The sequence below is a fragment of the Haliaeetus albicilla genome, chromosome 11 (genome assembly GCF_947461875.1).
Source record: "Haliaeetus albicilla chromosome 11, bHalAlb1.1, whole genome shotgun sequence".
Lineage (NCBI taxonomy): Eukaryota > Metazoa > Chordata > Aves > Accipitriformes > Accipitridae > Haliaeetus > Haliaeetus albicilla.
The window spans coordinates 3,465,158-3,489,785 of NC_091493.1; the positions used below are offsets into that span (position 1 = coordinate 3,465,158).

Here is a 24,628-nt window from a genome sequence, read left to right on the forward strand (position 1 = left end):
TCAAGTTGTATTTCTGCTTTTATTTAAATAAATTCAAAAAATACTTATACCCAATATTTACATATTCAATCCAATTACTCTTCAAATCCTCCTGCTTAATGAAGAACAGATTCTTACAGTAATTATCAGAAGTTCTTACAATGAAGCATTGTACTTTTGGAAAAGCGATTAAGTGTCCGCTGAACCTTTAACTAGCGTTCACAAATCCACAAGAGAACACCACTCCTGGAATACAGTATTCCTCTATCTCCCCCTGAAGGCAGGAGCATTTTCAGAACATGTTAGCACTGGAAAAAATCCAATTTCTACCCAAGACAGTATCCAAACAGACAGCTTTTGCAGGTAAATTCACTTTGCATCTTTAAAGCAACACAAAACCAATACATAAAATGCTTTTAATTCAAACCTTTTGTCTCTTCTTCCAAATACTGCTAGTCTTTCTGGGCTTAATTTCTCAATCAGCCATGTCTTCTGAATTAAGACAGTCTTTTATTCTGTTGCTCCCTTATCAAAGCCAACATGATCTGCATTTTCAGGTAAATACACTCCCATGCTCTGTAAAATGTTAGAGGTGGGTCCTGCCAGTCCAGACTGAGCACTATAAGATTCAAGCAGGTTAGCTACTAGGTTCATATCCACATCAACTGGTGTTAACTCAGTATCTTCAGCTCCAGAATCAGGGCCAGCATTTTGAGTCGTAGCTGCATTAACAGAGCTTACCTATAATAAGTATAAAGAGAAAGTTTTATCAAATTGTATAAATGGGTTAAAAAAAAAGACAAATCACAAGAGAAAAGAAACAAGGAAACAGTTCTGCAGCCAGTATGTTCCACACTGTCTTGACAGACAGGAATTTAGTCACCCAATGCTCATGCCAGTTAAAAATCATCACTTTCCATTATACAGATTAAGTTCCAAGAGAAGGACAAGAGGGGGTTACTGAGTCCTGGCTCAATTTCCAATGGGAGTAATCTACTACAGGAACTCAAAAAGTCAAGCTGCAGCTGCTTGCCTTACTACTAAAACAGGGTAAGACAGGAAAATGAAACTAAGTCTTGGAAATGATATGCAAGTTAGAGCTTAGCTAAGTTGTTGTTGTTTTTTTTTTTCCCAAAAAATATACCGTGGTGCAACTGCAGCACATTTTGCTTGCACATGGGATTATTTCTTTTTTTAATAATTAGTTAGCACATGATCAGAAGACATAAGTTTTTGATCACACTACTCAGAATGACCACTTTTAGCATATTTCCTCTTTCCTACTAAAGGTCTCAAAACTATTATGCTACAAACTAGAGCTTAAGGCATACTTACCCCTTTCTTTTGGGTAACAAAACTTTTACCAACATTGGTATGTGCCAGTTCACGGTCCATCTCATTCATATATGACTTGAGACTGCCTATCAGATCATTAGGCGATACCTTCCGGTCTTGCCTTTGATTTTCAGCATCTAGGTCTTCATCATCCTCATCTGAGAAATCAAACTCCTCCTCTTCATCCAGATCATCAGAATCTAGCTCTTCTGAGTCTGCCCCTATGTATTATTTTGTGTCAGTACAGATAGCAAACAAATCAGTGCAGTGCCCATGGGTGATCAGAAGACCCAGGGAAGCCAAATAACTGTGAGATATTCTGATAAATGAAACAAAGAAGCAGCCTCACCTAAAATTCTGTCTAACGCTTTTGTAAAAGAATCTACGTCAAAGGTAACATGGGATTCATCAGATGACCTGAAATATAAAAATATTTTTAAATAAATAAAGCTTTTATGCTTGCATAAGCTTGACACAGGCATAAGCCATATGGCATACTGATTTCTCTTAAGCCTAGATTAAAGTTGGGACATTTAAAGTGATAGTCTTGGAAGTGCTTAGAAGCCTGAGACCTGTATGAATTAGAAATGAAACAGCAAGTGGAGGAATTCCTGACATGAAAGAGAAAATAGAACCAACAAAAAATTGCACTGAAGACAACCAAAATAAGCGTGCCTGAATCCTTCTGGAACAAAGCAGTGGTGTTATACCTTAGACAAAGATTTAAAAAGCTGAGAATCTCTGAGGTCTCCTGCCTAGAAAGAACACTAGAGGCTTCATTCTGGTCTCTCTTTACGCTTGGTGATTTGCCTTTTTTTTGTGGGTGGTTTGGTTTTTTTTTAGTAACTGAAAAAAACCTACATTATAACTCAGACATTGATACTAACACTAATTAAAAAGGGTCAAACAGTTAAGAGCACAAATTGAGTAGACCCTTATACACTTGATAAAGCTTACATAGCATTATTTTCTCAATAGTAAAGCTATTAAAAAGAACCTGGACAATACACCACTACCTAACGCCTTTTTTTTTAAATTAAAGGCCCGTCCACACAACATTCACACACGCTTTCTTAACTCCAACAACTAATCTAGTGACATTCTGCTGCTGTCTGGTTAAGTATTTTCAGTTAGCACTTTTCTTCCACTGTTGGGAACAATGAGAGGGAACAATGAGCGGGATCCACAGTGATTCTTTCCTCCTGCTTCTAGGTGTACAGTATGTGCTTCAGTAGTGCAAAAACGGGCCCAGTATATTCAAAATACTAATCTATAGGAAATCTAAGTACAGCTGTACCACAAAAATCAAGAGTCTTAATTCACAGAGTCCCTCAACTTAAGTTTCATTTTTATTTCTGCACAGCCTCATCAGAAGAATCTTAGCAGTCTGAATAGTTAGTCCTTCATGGCAGAAAAATTTCAGTGCAAATGAACTCGAGATGTACATTTTAATAACAGTGCTAAGAACTATGGTAATGAACAACAGTAAGCCTTCAACCTAAAAGGGTTAAAAAAAGTTTTACCAGCAACAGTGTCAGAGCGGTCACCAAGCTGGTTTAAAAGCCACTACATATTCACTACTGACATGGGTTCGTTTCAAGCCTCTGCTAAGTAGAACACTTTCAGACTTCGATTCTCTGCATTACAGAGCCAACCAAAGGGCTGCAGCAGAATGAAAACACATTTTACACCAGACACCAAACTTAAAAATACTACTACCATGGCATTTCTGCTCCTTCATGCGTTGAGACTTTGGATACAAAAGCCTTCATACTTTCAGCAACTGCTTCCAAGTCATATTTCTGCTCTTCCTCATTTGAGGAAGGAAGGGACTCATTTCTTGCCTCCTTCAGCATCTGATCTAGATCATCTGGTGTAATCTCCAGCCAACTGTCATCTGAAAGAATATAGGACATATTTGTTATTCTGCACAAGTCTGTTAGCCCACAAGGCCCAATCCAGATGGCTGGGAGTACTGCTAGCATTTTGTAGCTTATTTTTGCACTGCTAAGTTTTCATGCTCCTACTGCGTAACAAAGGGCATAAGGCAGGGAGAGGCTGAGAAGAAGAGAGTTCAGATTTCATTTTACTACTTCAAAACTCTGCTTTATATGCAGCTTCAAACTAGCAGATATTGCTCTAGTCACAGATAATCCTGCCACTAAATGAAGGGAAAAAACCGCTAACACTATAAAGAGAGAGCCAATCCAACCTTTGACTATGATCATTAACACTAAATGTTGGATTTGTGTGCTACTGCATCATTCAGAAATGACCTGTACTGCACAGGTACTGGCAACAACTGCATTTCTGTCAAGTGAGTGAAAAAAACTTATTATATGAAGTTTATGCTGGTCTTATACTGGCCATCAGAGTAGACCAGATAGTAATTAACTTTGTATTGTCAGTATTGGAATTGGTTTATTATTATAGAATGTTTAAGTACTTTTTGTCTGGTAGACAGTTGACACAAAGTACGTGATCTGGTGTAAGTGTGCATCGTGTTACTGATCTAGTGGTATCAAACCAGAAACAGGATTGCATATCTTGCCAAGTCACAGCCCCAAGCTTTGTGGCTTATACAAATGAACTGGTTGCCTCAGTCTTAAGTGATGGCCCATGAATAACACTTCTAGCAGTCACAGGATGGGAGACAAACTAAGTAGATATGGAGACTGGTATGGTGCTGTGAACATTCACCCTCTCTCCCCACAAATAACCATTTGTGATAGGAATAGTCCACACTCCCCCATCCTCCTCACCATCCTCTGGAGGTAGACAAGCTGCTTCTCTCTCAAATTCCTTCAGATCAATGGTTGTTGTGTGTAGCAATGTCAAGATTTCATCACCTGGGCTCACCTCAACAGAGCTAGAAGAAAAAAATTCAATTTACTGAAAAGGATTTTCACTAGCATTGCAATGCCAATGGCATCATACTCTCTACATGCAGGTTTTCACTCAAATTCCTCATTATTCCTTCTGTGCAAATATGTAAAAAAGATAAGTGAATCTGGGGGAAGTACCAGAATACTACACCGATAGTATTAGCCAAAACAAGACACAGTCAATTACTGTAATTCCTTGTTGATGGCTCCAAAGCCCATTTCTCATGTTTCCTTTGTTCTTTGTATTTATTTTGTCTTGGTAAACATTATGATTGCCAGATCCCAAACAGCACAGACTGGAAATTCAAGCAACTAACAGTCAAGATATTATGAGCTGGCAAACTCTCAGATATTTTGGTCATGATTTATTTTTTGGATTTGATCTTTTGCAGAAATCTACAGCCAGCTGCTTGCCTTGAGTAAAGGACACAGATTACTCCGTATTTATTATTCACTGGGATTGCTTTTCAATGAAACTTTTACACAAGTTCTACAGCCAACCAACCAAGTGATACTTTTCAGCCGCCTCTTAACCCACTTGGAATAGCTTAGCATTTTACAAAACCAAGATAAATAGTTACTCAAGCAATAACTTCTACTACTGGAGAGTTTTCTAGAGGAATTAATGCCCCTATGTCCTAACCACAGCACTTATGTTAAGTGTACAATGGAGAAAAGTGTTCAGATTTCTTGTAACAAGTAATAAAAAAGGTAAGTTAAAGTACTTGTAGGTACTGCGTATGGTTACTCACGAATTTTAGGTAGCTCTTACCTTTCTGGCTTGGTAAGAGATTGCTGGAAGTAATCTTCTGCCATATGCAGCAGTTCCAAGTACTTAGCAGATCCTTCCATTTCTCCCTATTTAATGCAAGTCACAAGCATGAATCTAAACAACTCTCCCTCCCCTTCCTTTTCACAGTCAGGCTTCATAACGATGACTATCTGTCACACAGAAATGTAGTGCTGAGAAAATCGAAACAAGTAAAACTGCTTTGCCATGTATACTTGGAACAGAATATAGGAGATGGGCATGTTTTCACAGTCAAATATCAACTGAACTCTTATGCTGCAACACCATAAGGTGTACACTAAAAACAATCAATGACAATACTATGATTCCCACAACAAGGTGGATTTACCATGCTCAGGTTACAATTGTACAGGAATTGTGAATGAATCTCTTGGTATTTGGGAATTATCCACAGAAGTGGCATTGCAATACTGTAAGAATATTCCTCTTTTCCCATATTTAAAAGATATTAACCTAAGCATTCTGATACAATTGTCCAACTTTATAACCTTCAAATAAGTAGTCGATTTATGTCTAATAAGTAGTCAAAGGCATCTTTTAAAAAAAACAACAAAAAAACCCTACAAACCCCACAGAAATCACACAAACAAAAATACACTTCCATGAGCCCAAATGGGTCCATGGGTGTTGAGTACAGATCTTTACAAATATTTAATTCTAGAGGTATGCAAACAAAATGTAAAACAGTGAAAACAGTTATACTGACACACAACCACATTGTGGTTTCCTTTATTCAAGTGTATTTCCCCTTTCTTTAGATGAATGAATTCATCCCCAAATCCTGCTTTTTGATTTTTAATTTCCAAAAGAAATTAATTAATTTCCAAGGGGAACAAACTGCATATACCTCCATGAAAGACATTCATTCATCTTCCATAGACAGAATCCTTAGATTTCTTGCCCTGCTGTAACTACTTACACAAGTTCAAGAGCTAAAACATGTTTTTCCTGGAATGTTTAAAAGACACACACACACACACACACACACTACTTCACCTTGAAATAATTTTTTTCCTTCAGGCTGCTGAGGAACCTCACCCACAGGGGACCGCTTAACACATTTCTCTTGGAATCAGGAGATACTTTGCTGCACTTGGAGCACAAAATTTCAAAGCCATGAGCCTATGTAAGAGATGCAACAACAAGAGGTTCTCAAGATGTGACAAATTTAAGTGCATCTTTAAATGACTCCATAAAGAACTGACTATCATTGAGCTCCTGATGCTGCCATTTGAGAAGTAGGTGCCAAACACAAGTATATGTCAGGTTGCAGTATCTTGCTTTGGAAGTTGGAATCTGTCTTTCTGCAGCAATAATGGATCATTTTGACTTTGCAAAGTTTCTCTACATAGGCAAAGCAACCTAGAAGACAGATCTATAGTGAACAAGCTACTCCCTACATAAGCATGAAGACTTTACCTGTATTTATAATCTACAGAAGTACAAGAGTGATCTATTCTGTAAAAGGAAACTCCCAGGATACCGTACTTCCAGAAAAATGGTAACTGCGAATTTGCTTGCATTTTTCTGTACAAGCAGGCAACTCACAAGCAAAGAGTCATTTCTCGGACATATGTAAACAAGCAAACTAAAGACTAAGTACAAAATACATAATACATTAAATATAATTACCAGTTTCATGCCCAGTTCATAGGCTTTGTACTGAGGATGAGATGGGAGGGGCAGAGTGTATCCACTGCGTCTATCCGGAACAAACTTCTGCTGCATCAGTTGTGCATATAAACACTTTGTGAAAGTAACCTGAAAAAGCCAGAGCAAAAGAAAAACACTCACTGCAGTGTGACTGTGTTGTGTACAGGCATCAAATTTCCACCAGTCTTATCTAAATTTTGTTTTAAAGCACCCATATTACAGACAATACCTGAGATTGTATTCAAAACACATCTTAGATACATTTGCCTAAGATAGGTTGCTTTTCAGATCTTACGAAGTACATTCCAAGTCAACTTCTCTAAATAAACATGAAGTTCATTCAGTCTAAATACATTAGAAAAAATCCTCAGTATTCATGCCAACAAGGTATATTCTGAAAAATCTAAGGCCTCTTTTCAATTAATGAAACCAAAGCTGAGATTTCAAAACCAGTTTAGAAGTCTGAAATTTTACTCCGAAGCTTTTTTTCACAAGTCTGGGGGTAAAACCCTGTAATGCAAATGTATTGGATACAACACTCTTTCGACAATGCTCATAAAACACTTCATAAAAAGCTTTCACAGAGCTGTGTAAGCACAGCTGAGAAGGTGAAAAGCCTTGGAATGAACAGCGGGGGGTAGTTAGGAGCAACTCCTTTATGTTGGCTGGCAGTGCTGTCAAATGGCTCTGATCATAGAACTAGATCAATTTACTTAGCAAGCGTTTCAGCATAGGAACTATTAGCAGTAACCTCTGATTGCAGAAACACTTATCTCATGACTAGCCATTTGAAAGTCTAGCCACGTCAATCTGAAGGCAGAAAAGCTATTAATGCAATGAACTGGAAATTCACGTCTAGCGTCAAAAGAAAAAAAATAAATCGGAAAACATGCTATTTTAAAAATTAAATCCACATATTTATATCACTTGACCACAGAACCTCCGTCAGTTACAGAACCTAACTGATGAGTTGCATTAGAAGGATCACTTACTACAGTCATCACACGATTGTCCGGAGGGAAAGTTTGAAAAGAGCGACATGCTCGTAAATCTACAGGATCTCGCAGGTAAAATGCCTGGACTGCTGCAGCCACCAACGAAGGGCGCTGCCTCAGCACTGCCACAATGCCTGCCGGAAGGTAGCAGTGGGCTCGGTGAAATGAGGCCTGAATTTTCTCAGGATACCTGTATCATACAATAGCAACATGGTGTATTAAGTGTATTGCAAGCCCAAACCACTCCTTTTTAATTATTATTCCCATTTGCACTTTAATATTGATCTATATTATGGGCCAAACGCCAGAAGGTTATTCTAAACTAAAGTTAAAACTCAGCTAACCTAACACCTGGAATGTCTGTTCACATATATACATATATGTAAATATACACGGCTAATAAAAATTTAATCCCCACATTGGTAAGATGAATCACTGTGAACTTGACTAACATGTCCAGCTATACAGTATCCTTCACCGCACTGAGTGGAGAAGTCATCTGGTTCACACTGTCAAATCCTTCCAAAAAATAACGTACAGTGCTGGACACACCTGTGGCAAGCTGATGCCCTGAAAAGCATGCTGGTTCTGCATTTTAGTTCGCAATCCTCCTTCTCCCCCCAGCAAAGGGCTCCTAAAGGCTCACAGAACTTTCAGATTTTTCAGTGCAAGAAGTGAAGGAAGCACAGTACAGATGTGAAGGAAAAATAACTCTTGTCATTGTCAGGTGTGGCATCATAGCAGTGAACCACTTTCAGAGCTGCCAGATCACAGTACAGCCTAGAGGACATTGGTCCCCCTCTTTAGAAGAATGCCACAGAAAAAAACTCTAGCTGCTGGTTTCTGAAAAGGAAGCAACTTTATCACATCTAACAGGAAAATGTTTGACTACAAGAAAATTCCCCTTACTGTTGCAGAAGACCAAGACAAAACACGCACATACCCACTGATGCGTTTATATACTGCTGTTCTAATGGGTTCTGCAGCCAGGAACTCCTCTGAACAGGTGGATAACAGCGTTAACGCCTGCGAGATTGTTGGACTGGCAGCAGATAGGTCGCATTCCTGCTCGTGAGTCTCTGACAGTGGAATGATGTGCAGTTCTCCTTTGTAAAAGAACACCTGGCAGATAGTAACATTCACATCAGACAGGATAAGAACAGTCACACACTAAGCAATGGAAAATTTAATTTCATATATGAATGCATTCGTTTAAACACAGAGAATACTGAAGTACAAATAGAGAAATAATACAGGAAACAGCAAAAATTTTTTTTTAAATGGGAGACAAGGTAAATGCAGATGCCAGAGACCATGATCCAACCAGTAAATAAAAAGCCCTATTTTAACTGCAACAAGTTTGGTCAAATATATCTTGCTTCCTTAATAACAGAAATACCAGAAGTTTCTCTTCAACTAGAGATTTGCTTCAGGAGAATCAGACAGCATAACCTAACTGCTGAAGAATAGGACAGGGACTAAAAAGCATTATTTCAGGTGCTACATGTGACCTCTTTTGGCTCCTGATCCTAAGAAAAGAACTGAATGTAACATTATCAACTCCCTCACTCTGTCTGTTCCCTCAAACAAAAGGAAAATATGGCCCCGATAGTCCAGACACAGGTTTGCAATTCATTTTTGTGTTGCGTTCTGCCCCTTTTCTTTTTAAGAGTCTTGTGGTAGGGAAAAAATAAAAGTTAAACAAATCTTCGCTAATGAAAAAGTAACTTCTTTCCTTTTAAATGCATTGCCACGAAACTCAGCGACATAACTACTAGCAATCCTCCACAGCGAGGAGATCAGGCTGCAGGCTCCGGGTGAAGGAGTCCGCTCATTAATTCACCTATGCCAGACCCAGTCTGTCCCCCTGCAGTGTCAGCAATGCTCCAGTCTTGAGGATTCCCCGATCTGAGGGCAGCAAACCCTTGTGCCTGAGCACTCGAGAATATGGTAGAAAAAAATCCAAGTGGCTACAGAAGAGCTAGAAAGCTCAGGTGGATCCAAGACTGCTCCCGAGGAGAGCAATATGGAATGTTTGTATTACACTGCCCAACACATTCCATAGCTCCCACGTTATCCAAGCTTTCCTTGCACTCCAATAACCTAGAAAATGGGAAGTTGGCCAAACTTACTGATTCTACAGATCAATCAATAGCATGACAGCTTCACTGCCTTCACATTTGCCACCATGATTAGCAAGTTTTAAAAAGTTTAGTCAGCTCTGCATTGTGGAACAACTCTTAAAGAATGATTTATGTGCAAGAGTCAGATCTAGCTGAACAACACAGACTCACAGCCTAGCAGTCAGGTCTCTAGTCTCCATATGAATGTTATGCCATTTGTATGAGAACAGAGTAGTATAAGAACTTTCTCTTTCTTCTTTCTGTCAACAAACCAATTCTAAAAGAACTCCTTGCTATCTGTAACCATTTCCCGATATCTCTACAGCAGTTTCTCAGAACGCACTCACTCTACATAGCATTCCGCAAGAGCATGCGGAACAGAATCGAGTATCAGAGGTTTCCAGTGGTTAAGTCTCTCATTCAACGTCCGCAGCAAGCATAAAGAAGCTCATTAAAACCAGAGTGAAAAGAGACTGTGCTGAAAAAAACCATGCTGTTACTTAAAACAAGTCTTGAGCCCTGACCAGCAGAAGCTTCTTCGGTAGTGAGGGAGAGATGGCACTCGGGGTTTTCAGTGGCAGACAGACCACTTGGCTAGATAGAGGTGCAAGAGAAAACTCCAACCGGTAAGTAAAAGGCCACTGTGAGCCACTCGCCAATTGGTACAGAACTTTTACTCACCCTGTTGTCACTATTCTCAGGATTCAGCCACTTCGGGAGAAAGTCAGCTGCTTCTATCAAGAGGAACTCCCCGTCGTTGTCATCGATCCTGGCCAAGGAGAAACCAGTTTCTTACCAGGGCAAGTGTCGCACGGCACAGTAACGCGCGTTTCTGAACCCAGTTAGCACGGGCAGGTTCCACGCCCGCGGTTTTTTTTAATGCCGAGGCACGACCTTCCGTCAGCCCCTGTCGGGACAGGCGCTGCCCCCTCGCACCCGCCGGGCGCCTCGGCGGGGCCCGCCGCGCCGCCCGGGGCCGTTACCTGGCCGCCAGCCCCGGGAACTCCCTGGTGATCTCCCGGACGAGGTAGACGATGAACCACTCGTCCTCCACGTTATCCCCGAAGAGCGTGGTGCCGCCGATGTGCGCCGGGGTCTCGCCTGGCCGGGGGCAGAGAGAGGAGAGGCAGCTCAGCCCGCCGCGCACGCCCCCCGCCTCCCGCCCCTCACGGCCCCGTCCCCCGAGGCTCACCCCGCGGCGGCACGTAGCGCAGGCGGAAGGGCTGCCGCTGCCAGATGTAGGCGGCCAGCAGCGGCGCGAAGCGCACCACGATCCCCTCGGCGCAGCGCCGCAGCAGCGCTTCGCCTCCCGAGCCCGCCGCCGCCGCGAAGAGGCGGTAGCGCACCGCGTCCTCCGCCGGCGCGGCCCGCCCGAGCCCCTCCATGGCGCCGGGTCGGGCCGAGGCGGGCGGCGACGCTCCGCCTCGCCGGGGGTGGGGCGGCGTCATGGCGGCGGCGGGCGGCGGTGCGGCGGAGCTGAGGATGATCTCGCGATACGCGCGGAAACCGGTGCCTCCCGGCGCTCTGGAGATGTGAGTCCCGTCCCCCCCCCCCGCTCCCCGGGCCCGCTGTCCCGCTCCCCGCCGGCCCGTCCGGGGCCCTGCTCCCCGCGCTCGGGCCTGCCCGCCCGCCCTCCAGCACTCCCCCTCAGCCCGAAACCGGGCCCCGTTGCCTGGACAAAGGGGCCGAGCGGCGGCCCCGGTTGACCGCGTGTACCCCGGGAGGGGCGGGTCGGGGGGGCCGGAGCCGCAGGCTGGCGGTAACGCTGGGCCGGGCCGGGTTTCGTTAACGCGGAGCTGTACGGACCCGGTGCCTCAGCGCGGGGCGGCGGCCTGCCTGAGGGCAGCCACGGGCACGCGTTTACACCGACCCCGGCCAGCGAGCGTACGCGTCGCCCGAAAAAACACAGGTGTGAGAGAACGTCCTTAAATCCCTCTTCTTGTCTAATTTTTCTTTTTTTTTTTTTTTGACCCAAGAGGTAACTGGTGCCTAGGCGCTTTTTTTTGGGGGGGGGGGGGGGGGGAGAGGCGGGAGGCGAGAGGTTTAAACGAATACACGTAGGTTTTGGTAGTTAGCTGCTTTTTGTTCTTGCACGGATCGCTCACTTGCTCACTCTCCAACTACCGCGACTTTTCTTGTCCCTCTTTCCTTGACATTTTGACAAAACAAAAAACAGAGAATGCTATTTCTCCTAACTTGCCTGTGCAGTTTGGTGGCTGCTCTTGTTCTGTTTGATTGTAAGTCTCCTACAGGGGTAATGACATCGTACTGTACCTGCTTTTACAGAGCTGTAGATCAATTTGCAACAACATTTTACTTTTAAAGGAAGATACTGATTTCTAAGCAAAGACCTTTAAGTCCATGTTTAGCCTAGAGTTAGTTCTGATACCTTAATTCTAAAGCTTTGGTAACAAGAATTAGCCTTCTTAATAATAATAAATGAGCTTTGGTATGCAAATTAGTGCATTCCTTGAAAAGCAGAAAAAAACCCCCAACCTGTAAAACTTGGGAGCTCTGTAGATGTTTATTCTTGTAAGTAATGTCAAGTTCCAACTTCTTGTTTTAGACAAGGACTCCCAAAACATGCCTTGCGGCATCATCCACTGCCTGAGGTGTGCCCAGCCACACCTGCGACTGAAAAGGATGGCCAGATCTCAAGGTACTTGTCATCACATAAAATGAATCTTTGTCTGGAGACAATGGCAAACGCAGGCACCTTTGCGTTACCTTTACAGAAGTGATGCAGTTGGTAGGCTTAGGCTTTACCTCAGGTCTGTATCAGTGCAGAACATGTCCCTCCTATTCTGGAAATAATAAAAAGTGTGTAGCTGTGTTCTGTTCCCAGCTCACAAATAGCCCAGGTCATCTAATTTTAAGGTAGAAACAAGAGGAGAAAAGATAAAAATAATTCCCGAGTGGTGTAGAACCGGGACTAGAAATAGTCTGCAGTTTAACTGAGATAATTTTTAGAAAATCTACGTTTTGCTTGACCTCTAGACTTCTTTTGTCATTGAGATTATTAGGAGTTACAGTTGTTACAATTACTTGTGTACTATGGCTTCTGCTTAAGTGCCTCTGAAGTAAATATTTACTCTATGAACACTCTTATAATAGCTAAGACCTCTTCTGATAGATCTATGCTTTTCTGTACAGAAAGAAAAGTTTACTTACCCACTTTATTTGTCATTGTGTATTGTTGGGGTTTTTTGCTTCCTTTTTTTCCTCAACATGTGCGCTTCAGGGAGTCTGAAATCTGGAAGGAATCAGATCACCCTTCTGTTACTCCAGCTGATCATGGGAATTCATGGTCTCCTAGTCAGAGTTACGCCAACACCTCCACTGAAGACAGCTCAGTCTTCTCTTGGGGCTATGATGTGAGTAGCATGTAATCATCCAAACTAAATGTAGCACAGTGAGTAGAAGGACATTTGAAATACCATTGCAAATATATTTCAGGATAAAAATGAGGATTGGATCTGTCAATAAATCATAACAGTAGTTATATACAGAACATCTTTTTTACCTCTTTGCCATCTTTCTCTCAGATCAAAACATATTAGGCTCATATTATTCAATAAATATTCTGCATCCCCATCTAAAACTTTGGAAATCCAAATCATTTAATGCCTAAGTGTGTCTATACAACATAATAAATGCTGTTATTGTGGAATCCCAAACATGAGCGGATGACTTTCAGACACTTGGTGTGAGTTTATCTAACTTCTGCATACTTACGTGTTTCTCAAAATATGGTAAGCCCCTAAAACATTATTTTCATTTAGAAATACTTGTTTTATTCTCCGTCTACCAAAACAAAGCATGCTGTTGCTTTCTGTGAGGCGAGGTGGAACTGTTTACATTTACATTACCCAAGAACTGACCCCATTTTCTAGCTACACGAGAACAGGTAACAAAGGTCCTGAGCATCCTTCACTTTCACAGTGTTTCACACCGGTCTGCATTGCTTTTTGTTTTGCTGTTGTCTGTGGACGTTGCAGGCAACAAATTTTCCATTTCATTAAAATGTCACTGAATTTTATCCCTCCTGTTCTGATTTCTTTGATGTAAAGTACTATGTCTTTAACTTAATATAATAATACAGATATTTCAAAATGTTTTAACAGTTTTTCTGTTGTGTCAATGTAAGCTTTTTACATAGCTACCATCAGTCTTAACAGCAGTCTGTGTCATCTCCGGGGGGAAGTTATTTAAAGTTAACGTCTTTCTGTGCAAAAGAAATAGAACTGTTTAAATCAGTCCCCGCTAAGCTTTAAACAAATAGTTGTCTTTTTCAATTATAAAAAAATTCAATTAAAAAAACCCTCCGAATGCTATTCACTAGGTATTGATTGGATAACTTTCCTTTCTAGGAATTTGATAAAGCTGCCACACAACAAGTTCAGCAAATGTTCAGACAAATTGATGAGCTTCTCTATGAGCAGAAAGAAAATGTGCATGTTGAGGGACTGCGGGAAGAATGCCACCAGTGGACATCCAACTTTCTTCATCTCAGGTATTTTGTTAATCAACTAATGCTAGTACCATCACAGAGTTATAAAAGGGTAGGGATGGAAACAGTTGCTTTTAAAACAATGATAGTAGCAGGGTGGTTTTATGCAATTATATAGTAGACAGAGATAAAAACATTGCTCTGGTAGCCTGCCTGCCATTGTCATTAATAAACATTTTGCCATCTCACATTTGGTTCCTTGCCAGAGGATTATTGCTATTTGCAACTGACTTGGCCTTAACATATCAAAATTCTCTTAGAAAAGATGTATGGTGTAGCTAAAAGCCATGTGCTTAAAATAATTTAAAAATCCTCCTACCCTAGTTGAGCAGTCCTTATGGCCATCTGTAAACTTAAATTTTAAATCTTCATTATGTGTACTTGAACAGTTTTGTCCATATTCAAAAGTCTTACAGTTAGCAGAGCATAAAAAAACCCAGCAAAATTTTCCTAATGTATTTACCTGACTCAAAGCAATCTGTACTGGGGAAAACTCCTGCAAGCACGTTTAACTATCACCAAGAAAACTGCATAGCTTCCTTAACAGAATTTATAGGATTTGCTGCTGTGTGTTCTTACACACTTCAATAATCCTACTTTCAACATTTTCTGATTTATTTATCCTTTGCTTTTGCCATGGCAGGGTTGTGGGGAAGCAGATAGTGATCCCCACAGATGAAGGGTATGGATGGTATTCAGGCTCACCTTCTGGCAGTTTAGGTTCCTCAGATGCAAGTTCACCACAAGAAAAAGATTCTAATGAGTAAGTACCAGCGGTTAACCCAGACCGTACCAAGGTGGGAAGGTAATTTTGTTCTCAGTGGACTGCAGTGATAGGCTTCTTAAAATGTGAAGCCTAACTCCTTTCTGTTAGGCTGAGTTTTGAACACAGCACACTTTTTTTTTTCCCCCCTTTTTTAACTAGTAGTAGCACATTCAGAATAGCAACACTACATAGCTGGGCTTATTGCTAACTACAGTAAACTGGTCAGTAAACAGAAATACCTTTGCTGCTGCTGACTTCTTAAGAATATGTATGTATTGCAGCTGGGTTTATTGTTAATAATTATTAAATTTGTGTAGAACTTAATACAAAGCACTACATTAGTACTACTTTTATCATTTAATGTTTTAGAATGTTTTTTTAATTAGCTTTGATTTTTTTTCTGAAGTTTCAAGTTCCTTAGCAAGAATTAAAAATATCCAAACTAAAAAGAGTTTTTACTGTAACCTGTAATTTGTTGGCCTCCCTGCTGCTTGGCCTTAACTACCATGTTGTCTCTCAGTTCACCAAATACTGCTATTTGAAGTGGAGTAACAACTTATTTTCATTTCTGCTTTCTGAAAACTGTCACCTGTTCAGATTTAGTGTTTTTGGCAAGAAGGTACCTCTTTCTGTTACTCCCGTTCACAAAAAGGCTGACCGTTCCAAGTCTCCGACCTTGTGTTCTCCAGAGAGCGAAGAAGGTGAAGATGGAGTAATTGTCTCTGAAGGCGTAATGGAGGAATATTTAGCATTTGACCGCAGAGATGTGTAGGTATTGAATATTAAGATAGCAACTAGTAACAGTATCCTGGAATTCCTGCTGTTGACATATATATTTGGTTTTGATAAAGTATTTGATGAATTTATTTTTTTTATATATTTCCTCTAGAGAACTTTCAAAGGCCTGAGGTTGCTAGGGCACTGCGAATTCTCCCAATCCATTTCCTAGAACAATTTATTTTGCTAAATTATTTTTCTCAAATTTCTGTAATTTTTCATACTAGCCATTTTTGTGCCTGGTTTAAATAGTTCATTCCGTCATAACTAAGAGCCTGCTATGTATTGGCATTTAATAAAACTTGTTTAAATGCCATTTATTTTTTATATTAAGTCAAATTCATTGTTGTTTGTTATGCACCAGCAGTGTGCTGCTTTCATTTTGTACTAGCATTTTGGGTGGAATTGTACCTTTCCAGATTTTCAGTGGTAATTTAATTATTAAAAGTGGATTTGATGCTTGGCAAGAAATAATTACTGCTATTTTTATCTTAAGAAGAAAGGATTAAAGGTGGCATAAAGAGGATCCTTTTTCCCCTTTACTTTGTTCAACCCAACAATATGAACATATGGCCTGGGTAAGGACTCTGGATGGTGCTATCAGTTGCTAACTACTCAACTGGTTTTAATAAATAAAGCCACTTAGCTGCATGGACCATGAGATTCAAATTGATAGGTGGCTTGCTTTGACCGGGCCAGAGAGACGTTGCTGCAGCAAACAGTATTGCTGTCTCTGTAAAATAATGGTAGAAGTATTATAGCTTTTTCTAGTGGTATCTCCTTTTTTCCAAGGTTTGTAGCTTTTTGATGTTAAGTACTAATTCAGGGAGCAGATATGAAAGCCATAATAAATGTTCTTGTATCAGTGTTATTTTGTCCCTTCTGTAACATTTCTTTTGGCAGATGAACATAAACTTTTTTCAGCAGTTGTCTTCCAGGTTTCACACTTCAGAATACCTCTTGCATTGTGGAAGAGTCTGCAGCAAAGGCCACTTGCTGCTGTGAATTACAGTTTTTCTCCCCTCTGACTGAGTACATCTAAGTGTCTAAAACTGAATTAAGCCTGTGCCCTGAACACCTCCTGGCTGTTAGAGCAGCAGGCTGAGAGTGGCATTAAACAGTCATGAGTAGTAACATTCCTTCCTCTTGTCTTCAGAATTCTGCAGTGACATTAGATATGGAGTCTAACAATGTGATGAACAAATATCACTGTAACTATTAATATTTATTTTTAAATGGAACTTTGATCTCCTTGGTAAATTACTTGTTATTCATGAAGTATCATTTATAGTCATTCTGTACAGGGAAACCAAGGTGTGCAGTAATAACGTGATTGTCTCAGTCATTTTGCATTTAGGTCAGTGGTAGATACTGGAAGAAATAAAAGTTCAAGTGCCCAATGTACAGAAGCTTGCTTCTTTCAGTATTAGACTGTTATTTGATATTGGTGTTTATTAAACTATCAGCTCTCAGAAAAAAATTATTGTGTGATAAATACAGAACTTCTCCTGAAGTAATGTCTTCAAGCTGTTCGGTTAGCTGCCTTGACCTATTTCAGTTTAAGAGAAAACAGAACAGAAATGCAGCCTTAGCTGATGTTTTAATCCTATTAAATAAATGCAACAAAATATAGTAGACAAAGAAAATGTTTGTGGTACAAGTAATGCTTACATTTTTACAGCGAGGAGGAGTTGCATGAGAGGAAAATGGGACTGTCCTCTGGTAGATGGAAATTGGGGTTTCCTCCTATTTCTCCATCTTCCTGCATGAAGGATTCTGTGCTGACATTTGTGTTTGATGACGTGTGGAGTGAAGTCCTAGGCTGCATGGAAGAATTAATCTGCAGACACTGGGAAGGGTCAGCCTCTGGTAAGGATCACAGTTAAACTGCAGATTCAAAAGGGGATTTCAGTTAATTTTGCAAGGATGCAACAAGAGAGAGATGTATTTGGGAATAATCTCTTTGGGGTGGGGAAGGTTATTTTGTTAAGTGTGAGACATGCCTTCAAAAGACTTAGTAGAGCTTAGCATCTAAGAGGACTCTCTTTAAAAAATTTGGATTAATAGCACTGTCCACAACTAGCAATGCCAACAGTCTGTATTTACAGGAATTCTCTCCTGCTTTGCATAGATGATGAGAAAAATATCGTAACAGTAGAAACAATCAGAGCAGATGCTGGAAGCCCTTTGCAGTTTGATCCTCTGCCAGCATTGTTACCTCGTATGCCACAAACTAAAATGCCCTCAGTGACATCAAACCTGGTAAGTATTTTTAGCCAGCTGGTTTGCATAGGGACAAATCAATACAGTGCTACTTAAGCAAACATATCAGTACATCAGGGGCCTGTTTAGATACGTAACTAGTTTGGATTTTGTATGAATGCTGACTGTCCTTTCTAACACTTAAGTTCTGTTATTCCTCAGTTGCAAGTTTTAATTCCTACTTTTCTCTTTAAAATTAATATTTTATATATGTATTGGACAACCACGTGGTTATTGTTTGTTAATGATGTAGTTCTTTCTACATTTCAATAACATTTAAACTAAATTGTGAGATCCTATTCTCACTAGCTTACCTATAGCTAAGTCATCAGGCAATAGAGGACAAATCTCAGCACAGTTGTAAAACAGTTTTCTTTTCTCAGACACTGAAGTTGACTGTGTAATCCACTCCTAGAGTGGTAAGCACCAAAGCATTATCTGTTTATTCCATTTTAATTCAACTCTTTCCTTCTTATTTATTTTTATTTCTTTCTCCTTTATTTCTACCCCTGCCTCTTCCTCATGTTCCCCTTACTCTATGTGTAGTGCCCAAAACCCAGATGTGGCCGCAAAAGCAAAAAGAGGAGAAAAACACCTCAAGTATGTATGCTGGAGAGATTAAAACTCTGGTATTTTCTATTTGCTGTCGTTACGGTGGGTGGAATTCAATGTTTTTCCAGATCAGTCTGTATTCCAGGAAAGGAGTTTGCAGTTCTGTTCTTGACATAAAATGCCAACATACACTGAAGATCAGTTTTGTAAAGCTTCTGATTATAGCCATTGTTGGAAGATCCTGTCATGCAAATGAGAAGCTCAGTTGGAAAATACTAAGTATGACATAGCATGGTAGGAAACATTTTCTAAGCACTACCATTTGCAAGAAAAATGGAATACTAAGATGCCTATCTTAGATGGAGAAATAATATAACTGAGTATACACCTGGATATCATAGAAGAAATTAATGTTTCCTCCAAAATTACTTACAAGATCAGAATGTGTAAATATGTGTACACGTCACTGCCAAACAGTAATTTACTTATTTATTTTTTAAACTTTCAGGTAAATCTCTCTCAAGGGTCAAGTACTGGCTCTCAGCGTAATCTAAATAGCTTGATGGTGATACATGGGATCCAGTTACAGCAAAGGAATCTGCCTGTAACAGAGAAAATACTGTAAGAACTATGGCTTGTCTGTTTTAGAGCAGAGCACTCTCGCAGTGAGAGGGATCCAACCCAAAATATTGTGAGATAATTTTCTACACTGGACAAAGCAATTCTCAATTATTTTACTGCTTGTTTGTTTATTTGTTTGTACTGTATGAAACAGTATACTGCTATTACAGGTTTTCTGTTTGATTGGTGCTGGCTTACCACTTAGTGAGTGGCTGTGGCATTACTGTTGGCACTGACATTCTGAAAAGAGATGAAGCTCAGAATGGGATGGAGAAACTGATTTGCTCAGTTCCTAGAAGAGGACTTTTGTTAGATCTAGGCTATGGGTGTGAAAACTGTTGGTTACAGTATGTTGTTTTTTTAATCCATTCTATGATTAATTTTTACTTTTATACTGGAATCTTCAATCAGAAAGTTCATAGTTCAATTAAAAAAAAAAGCCTTCTTTTTTCTTCTCCATCCCCTATTCTTTTCTAATTTTGCTGTAAATTACTTTATATAGTTATGTAAAAAAATGAAAACAAGTTATCCCTATCCATACATAATATTATTCATGTCAGATGTAGATAGATGAGTACTGTGGTAACAGGATAGTTATCTGCCATGTTGACCATATCTCATTTGGTTTTGTAATTCTTTTGTTAGGGATGTGGATGACAAACGGCCAGGCTCCAGTTCCATCCTCTCTAACAGAGTGTGGCCAAATCGTCCTCTAGAGCTCAGCACATCATCCCTATCACATTCCACAAGAAGGCGAAACCCACCACCACGTACCCTGCATCCCATCAACACAAGCCACTCTCGTACTGGGACCCCAGGGTCTGTGGACGATGTCTTCAGGGGAACTCGACTGTATGTTTCAAAACCAGTTTCTCCCTACAAGTTACCATATTTAGAGAACCCAGCTTATACAAAAAGCATTCAGTTGAACAGAAAGAACATGAATTATTGAAGAAATTATCTGCCTGTTAAAACACAATCTCACCTGAGAAAGCAGAGTTGCTAAAGTTGATGTTTGCTATGCTATGAAGTGTGATTCAATGAATCACTTACATAATTAGGTACTTTTGCACACAAACTATAGACCTCAGTCTGTCCAGCAAATACAACCATCTCTTTCTTGACATCAGCTTTCTTTTTCTATAGCCTATTTCCAAGATTAACTTAAAAGTCTACAGTTTTTGGAGGTCAAACTGCCTGTTGCTATCCTAGCCCAGACTAGGGTATAAAGAAGGTGCTCCTTTTACATAGGTTATGACTGACCAAAGGACTCTTAATGAACTCAGTGAATGCAGAATCACATCTAGAATATCTTATTTTTGTTTGGCATAATGATCTGACTGAATGTAGTCATTTACAGGGACCACAGGGTATTAGGAAACAATGCAGGGTTTCATATACTTGTATATTCCATGTATTGTAAATTGACATGGTTTCCTTTTAGGTTTGCAGTTTAACTATAAACTCTAGCCTGTTGGTTTTTTGTCATGTACTAGTTAGAGACTTGTTCCTTGTCCCTTCCAGTATTTTATGCTTCTGATCCCTTTCTTCAGGCTTTGATCAATTTTACAATTGTTAACATCTCCCCTTTATTACCATTTATGTTTAAATGTACATAGAGAGCACTAGGAAAGTCTTTTTTAAAATGCTGATTATAGTTTGAAGCTTTTCTAAAGTATTCTTACAGAACATCCTTCCTTCAGTCAACTCCAGAACATGTATAGAGCTAAGGCCTCTTGCTCATTCTAGTACTTTTCAAACATATAGTAATATACAGACACCTTTCATGTGAAAAGGCTCTACCTAGAAAACAGAATACTTTTCCTTTTACATTCCTTCTATGACTAATGCTTAATTAATTTTGTATTTTGTGCAATTAGATTGGTTTAGCTCATTTTAAAAGGCTTCTAAAAGCACCTTGCACCTGTTCCTTCAAATACTCAAACAAAATATGGAGAAAGTAGAAGCCTTGTTTTGCCTCCAAGACATTTTATTTGACAGTTGTATTATGTAAAAGAGCTACAGTATGCATTTGCGTTATGTAGCTTTTTTAGTTGCTCTGCTTAAAATATGGCCCACTGCTGTTTTCTAGGCTTGCTGTTTATCTTCAACTGCTAGGCTGAAGTTAGCAGTAAGCAGTACTTCATCCTAAAGGTTATGAACAAAGAACAGAAAATAATGCTATGTCTGGGAACGGGCAGACAAGATTCTACCATTGTATGGTAACTGTCCATAAAGACGCCTTTATATATATGCACCTTTATTCTGCAGTACCAGCTGCACAGCATACTTCTTCAAAATGCACCAAATGAGGTGCTTTTCAATCACAACTAGTTTTTACATACACCCATTACCAGGATTTCTGCTGGGGTACTCATTCTCAGACTTGCTTTGCCTATATGCTTAATATTAAACGTTCTGAAAACTAGAAGTTCCTGTTAATAGATGAAAAAGATTTCTACCAAACTTCACCTGCTGCAGAACTCCTTTTAAGTCATATCTCTAATCGCCTTAACACCACCATCTTGTAGCAAAATTCTGCAACTATTGCTTTTAGTTTTAACATTGTTTGTCTACCTAATGCCAAACTGACAACTTTGTATGTTTATACAATGTCAAACATATAAACTTTGTTTTTTCTGTTCTTTTGGTGCATTTCAGTCTGACTGCACATGAGCAGCTGACCTCGCCCTCCCCACTGCCACTAAGCCGAAATAATCTCCTACCACCTATTACTACCACCAACACGGCAGAGCACACAAGCACTGCAGGATCCCAAAGGCAAACGGTAATAGGCACAATTTTAATATTGGATAGCCTAAAATTGTAGTCGCTGCTGATCAAATTACCTAACCCGAGAGTTCCAATTTGTTTGTCATCTTGTAAGTGGTAGCAACTGAAAGAGACGCACAAAAAATGCCATATCAACTTTGACTACCAGTATCCCCTATAGTTGAATGCTTTAATTCCAATTAATGCCAGAATTTTCTTCCTCCCCATAACTAGATATAGAACGATTGACTTGGAAAATTAGCTTTAATTCCTAGGCTAATTACTTTAAATGTACTGCTGCAATAAGAAGTAGTCCTAACTGTTATTCTTCAATGCAGAAATCTCGAGGGAACTCAAGTCGAGCTCACAGTGTAACAACACATGAAGATACCCACCAGCAGCTACAGGAGCGGCTTTTCTTACCTGATCATTTCTCCAGGCCTAACACAACCAACGCATTCTTGGTAAAGCATGGCAAATTATACCAAATCATCCTTAGTTACTCAATAGTGTGCTTTGACAATTAACATAAGTAAACATTACTCTAGAACTAGATATCATAGATAGGTGATTGGTACCAGGGGGTTCATCAAGTTTGCCATTTGATTAAATACCCACAGGTTAGTAGAAACATCATTGCTTGGCACTTCTGAAACAAATGGGGCAAGTCAGTTGTTCACAGATAGCGATCTTGCTACACTCCCCACAGCCTCCCTATAAGCAGCTGGTAGTACTACACTTTTCTTGAAGACTCCCAAGTTTGAGATGCTTGGGGGAAAAGCTAAGTGTTACTCTAGGTATAACATTTGAACTATCATCTGCACTGGTAATCTAGCATCTTCTGTGAAGGCTTAAGAACTGTGGGGTAGGAGAGGATGCTTTAAAGTTTGGTATAGACATTAAGAAGTCATTTCTGCAGCTGTATTCAGAAGCACAAGGGCAGGATAGTCTTCATTGCTTTCTTGCACAAGTTTGCTGTACTATTAATGTCCAGTCTGTTTCAGTATCAAATACTCTTGGTTTAATTTATTGAAACATGAAACCAATATCTTGTCCTATCAAACAAGTATTTTTAGCTAAGCTTTAAATGCTGTAATTTCAACAATTGCTTTTAAATAGCTGCTTGTTTGGTTTCTGTATATAATTTCAACATCCTTGACTTTGCAGTTACAAGTGTACAAACTTTGCAAAGTCTGTTTTGAAACAGAACAATTTTCAGAAGTGGCGAGAATGATCACTGGGCCAGGTGAAGGCACTCTAAATAAGAGTGTTATAGAAGTATATTTTCTACTCCTAAAGTTGATTTAACCCTCCTTAAACTCATAAAAGCTCTTAGACCATTACAACATATTACAAATTAGGTAATACATGCTTCAGTAGTTTATAACTGTATTATAATCTTGATGTTTAAAATTCTTTTCATGCAAAGATAAATAACTTGAACTGTCTTTTCAGCCAGATCCACAGCATCACCGTTCGTGCACTGTTATTGATTATACTAATCAATCTTGGACAAGCAGAGGATCAGCAGGTCCAGGTATGCTGATCAGTCATAGAATTTAATAAGATCAAGCAAGAGGTAGGCTTTTGGGACCAGGATGCATTGCCTACGTAGGTAATTACATTGAGGAGGTTTTTCGAAGTTCTATTTAACGTTTTAAAATTTCCATTATACAAGTTTCATACTTGCATATAGAGTATGTTTGGGTGTGTTTTTTTAACTACCACTTAGTATTTTAAAATCATTTAAGGAAACTTAATGCAATCAGCCACAATGCCCCTCATGTCAAAGTTAAGCACAGGAGTTGCCAATTTAAACAGGAACTAGCAACAACTACTTTCTGTCCAAGGATTTTTCTTCTGCTCAGCTATACAACTGAAAGAAATTGCATTATGTCCAAAAGAAACTTACTTGCACTGTATCTGGAAGAGATTGTACTAGATCTGCACTAGATCTTAGATTTGCAGTAGATCAACTCAAAATATATTTTAAAGCTAGTAACTGTACCAGTACAACTCACATGCATGCTCCAAAATCAATATATGCTTGTACTGTTTAATTAGTAACAACTGGATGAACTTTGTAGTGTTACTTAGATGAAATTACTTTTGGGTTATGCTAAAATTACTTATTTTTAATTGATCAAAGTACCAAGGCAGCAGGAAGGCATTTTTATTATGCATGTCATGCATACCCTTTCCTCCAGTTTTGCTTCTTTCACTGCAAAGTCATCTCCTTAAATTGCTTATGGTTAATAGACTTAGAAAATAGTATATGCTTCAAAATAGCTATGTAGTCACAACCAGGGTTGTGGTTCTTTTTTAATAGTAGGAAGCTACAAGACTAAGTTGCACACTTGTGTACACAAGCGTTACAGTAAACCAATTAACCTTACTTGTTTCAACTTTACCTTCAGAGATTTAGGTTTCTCACCTCATGGCACACACAAGGTCTAGTCTAATCAGTTGGGAGGGATTTTGTTCAGAGATTACAGTAGAGCAAAAGTTAACTTTTGTGCCCTAGAACAGCTTTTTTGAATGCCATCTTTATAGCTCTCACCTGAGTTGACCTGGAGCACTCCCTGTT

General features: G+C 39.7%; 3 protein-coding genes across 7 annotated transcripts in view; 1 reads left to right on the forward strand and 2 right to left on the reverse strand.

The window, feature by feature from the left end:
- On the reverse strand, positions 1-11,244 carry ECD (ecdysoneless cell cycle regulator). Its single transcript, XM_069795867.1, has 13 exons — positions 10,974-11,244; positions 10,765-10,882; positions 10,463-10,550; positions 8,602-8,780; positions 7,656-7,848; positions 6,643-6,771; positions 6,007-6,132; positions 4,972-5,057; positions 4,077-4,183; positions 3,034-3,211; positions 1,664-1,731; positions 1,315-1,535; positions 1-720 (listed from the first exon to the last, which is right to left on the reverse strand). The coding sequence occupies exons 1-13, from the start codon at positions 11,227-11,229 to the stop codon at positions 490-492; spliced, it is 1,980 nt and encodes a 659-aa protein (XP_069651968.1). The 5' UTR covers positions 11,230-11,244; the 3' UTR covers positions 1-489.
- The window catches only part of FAM149B1 (family with sequence similarity 149 member B1), a 19,176-nt gene continuing 5,761 nt past the window's right edge, over positions 11,214-24,628 (forward strand). The window contains exons 1-14 of one of the 4 annotated variants that reach the window (XM_069795869.1): positions 11,214-11,313; positions 12,348-12,440; positions 13,023-13,155; positions 14,152-14,294; positions 14,935-15,054; positions 15,655-15,825; positions 17,516-17,703; positions 17,966-18,096; positions 18,643-18,696; positions 19,157-19,269; positions 19,915-20,121; positions 21,931-22,057; positions 22,380-22,505; positions 23,497-23,578. In XM_069795869.1, coding sequence (XP_069651970.1) covers positions 11,228-11,313; positions 12,348-12,440; positions 13,023-13,155; positions 14,152-14,294; positions 14,935-15,054; positions 15,655-15,825; positions 17,516-17,703; positions 17,966-18,096; positions 18,643-18,696; positions 19,157-19,269; positions 19,915-20,121; positions 21,931-22,057; positions 22,380-22,505; positions 23,497-23,578 — 1,774 coding nt within the window. In that variant the 5' untranslated portion in view covers positions 11,214-11,227. Of the gene's footprint in view, positions 11,314-11,350; positions 11,691-12,347; positions 12,441-13,022; positions 13,156-14,151; positions 14,295-14,934; positions 15,055-15,654; positions 15,826-17,515; positions 17,704-17,965; positions 18,097-18,642; positions 18,697-19,156; positions 19,270-19,914; positions 20,122-21,930; positions 22,058-22,379; positions 22,506-23,496; positions 23,579-24,628 lie in introns of those variants that run through there. The other 3 variants (XM_069795871.1, XM_069795870.1, XM_069795872.1) reach the window with 3 other exon arrangements.
- Positions 14,281-24,628, reverse strand: part of DNAJC9 (DnaJ heat shock protein family (Hsp40) member C9) — a 17,103-nt gene continuing 6,755 nt past the window's right edge. Inside the window, exons 6-7 of one of the 2 annotated variants that reach the window (XR_011326794.1) lie at positions 17,506-17,721; positions 14,281-16,567 (exon numbers count right to left, since the gene is read on the reverse strand). The gene's annotated coding sequence lies outside the window, so the exon portion shown is untranslated. Of the gene's footprint in view, positions 16,568-17,505; positions 17,722-19,124; positions 19,251-24,628 lie in introns of those variants that run through there. The other variant, XM_069795884.1, reaches the window with a different exon arrangement.

What these genes read in the sequence shown, in the direction of transcription:
- ECD (XM_069795867.1), bottom strand. Translation starts at nt 11,229, where the DNA reads ATGACGCCGCCCCACCCCCGGCGAGGCGGAGCGTCGCCGCCCGCCTCG. An exon ending in ATGAACTGGGCATGAAACTG is followed by an intron (nt 6,133 to 6,642) that starts GTAATTATATTT and finishes TCTCTTACATAG; the next exon opens with GCTCATGGCTTTGAAATTTT. An exon ending in TCTCTTACCAAGCCAGAAAG is followed by an intron (nt 4,184 to 4,971) that starts GTAAGAGCTACC and finishes TTTTTCTTCTAG; the next exon opens with CTCTGTTGAGGTGAGCCCAG.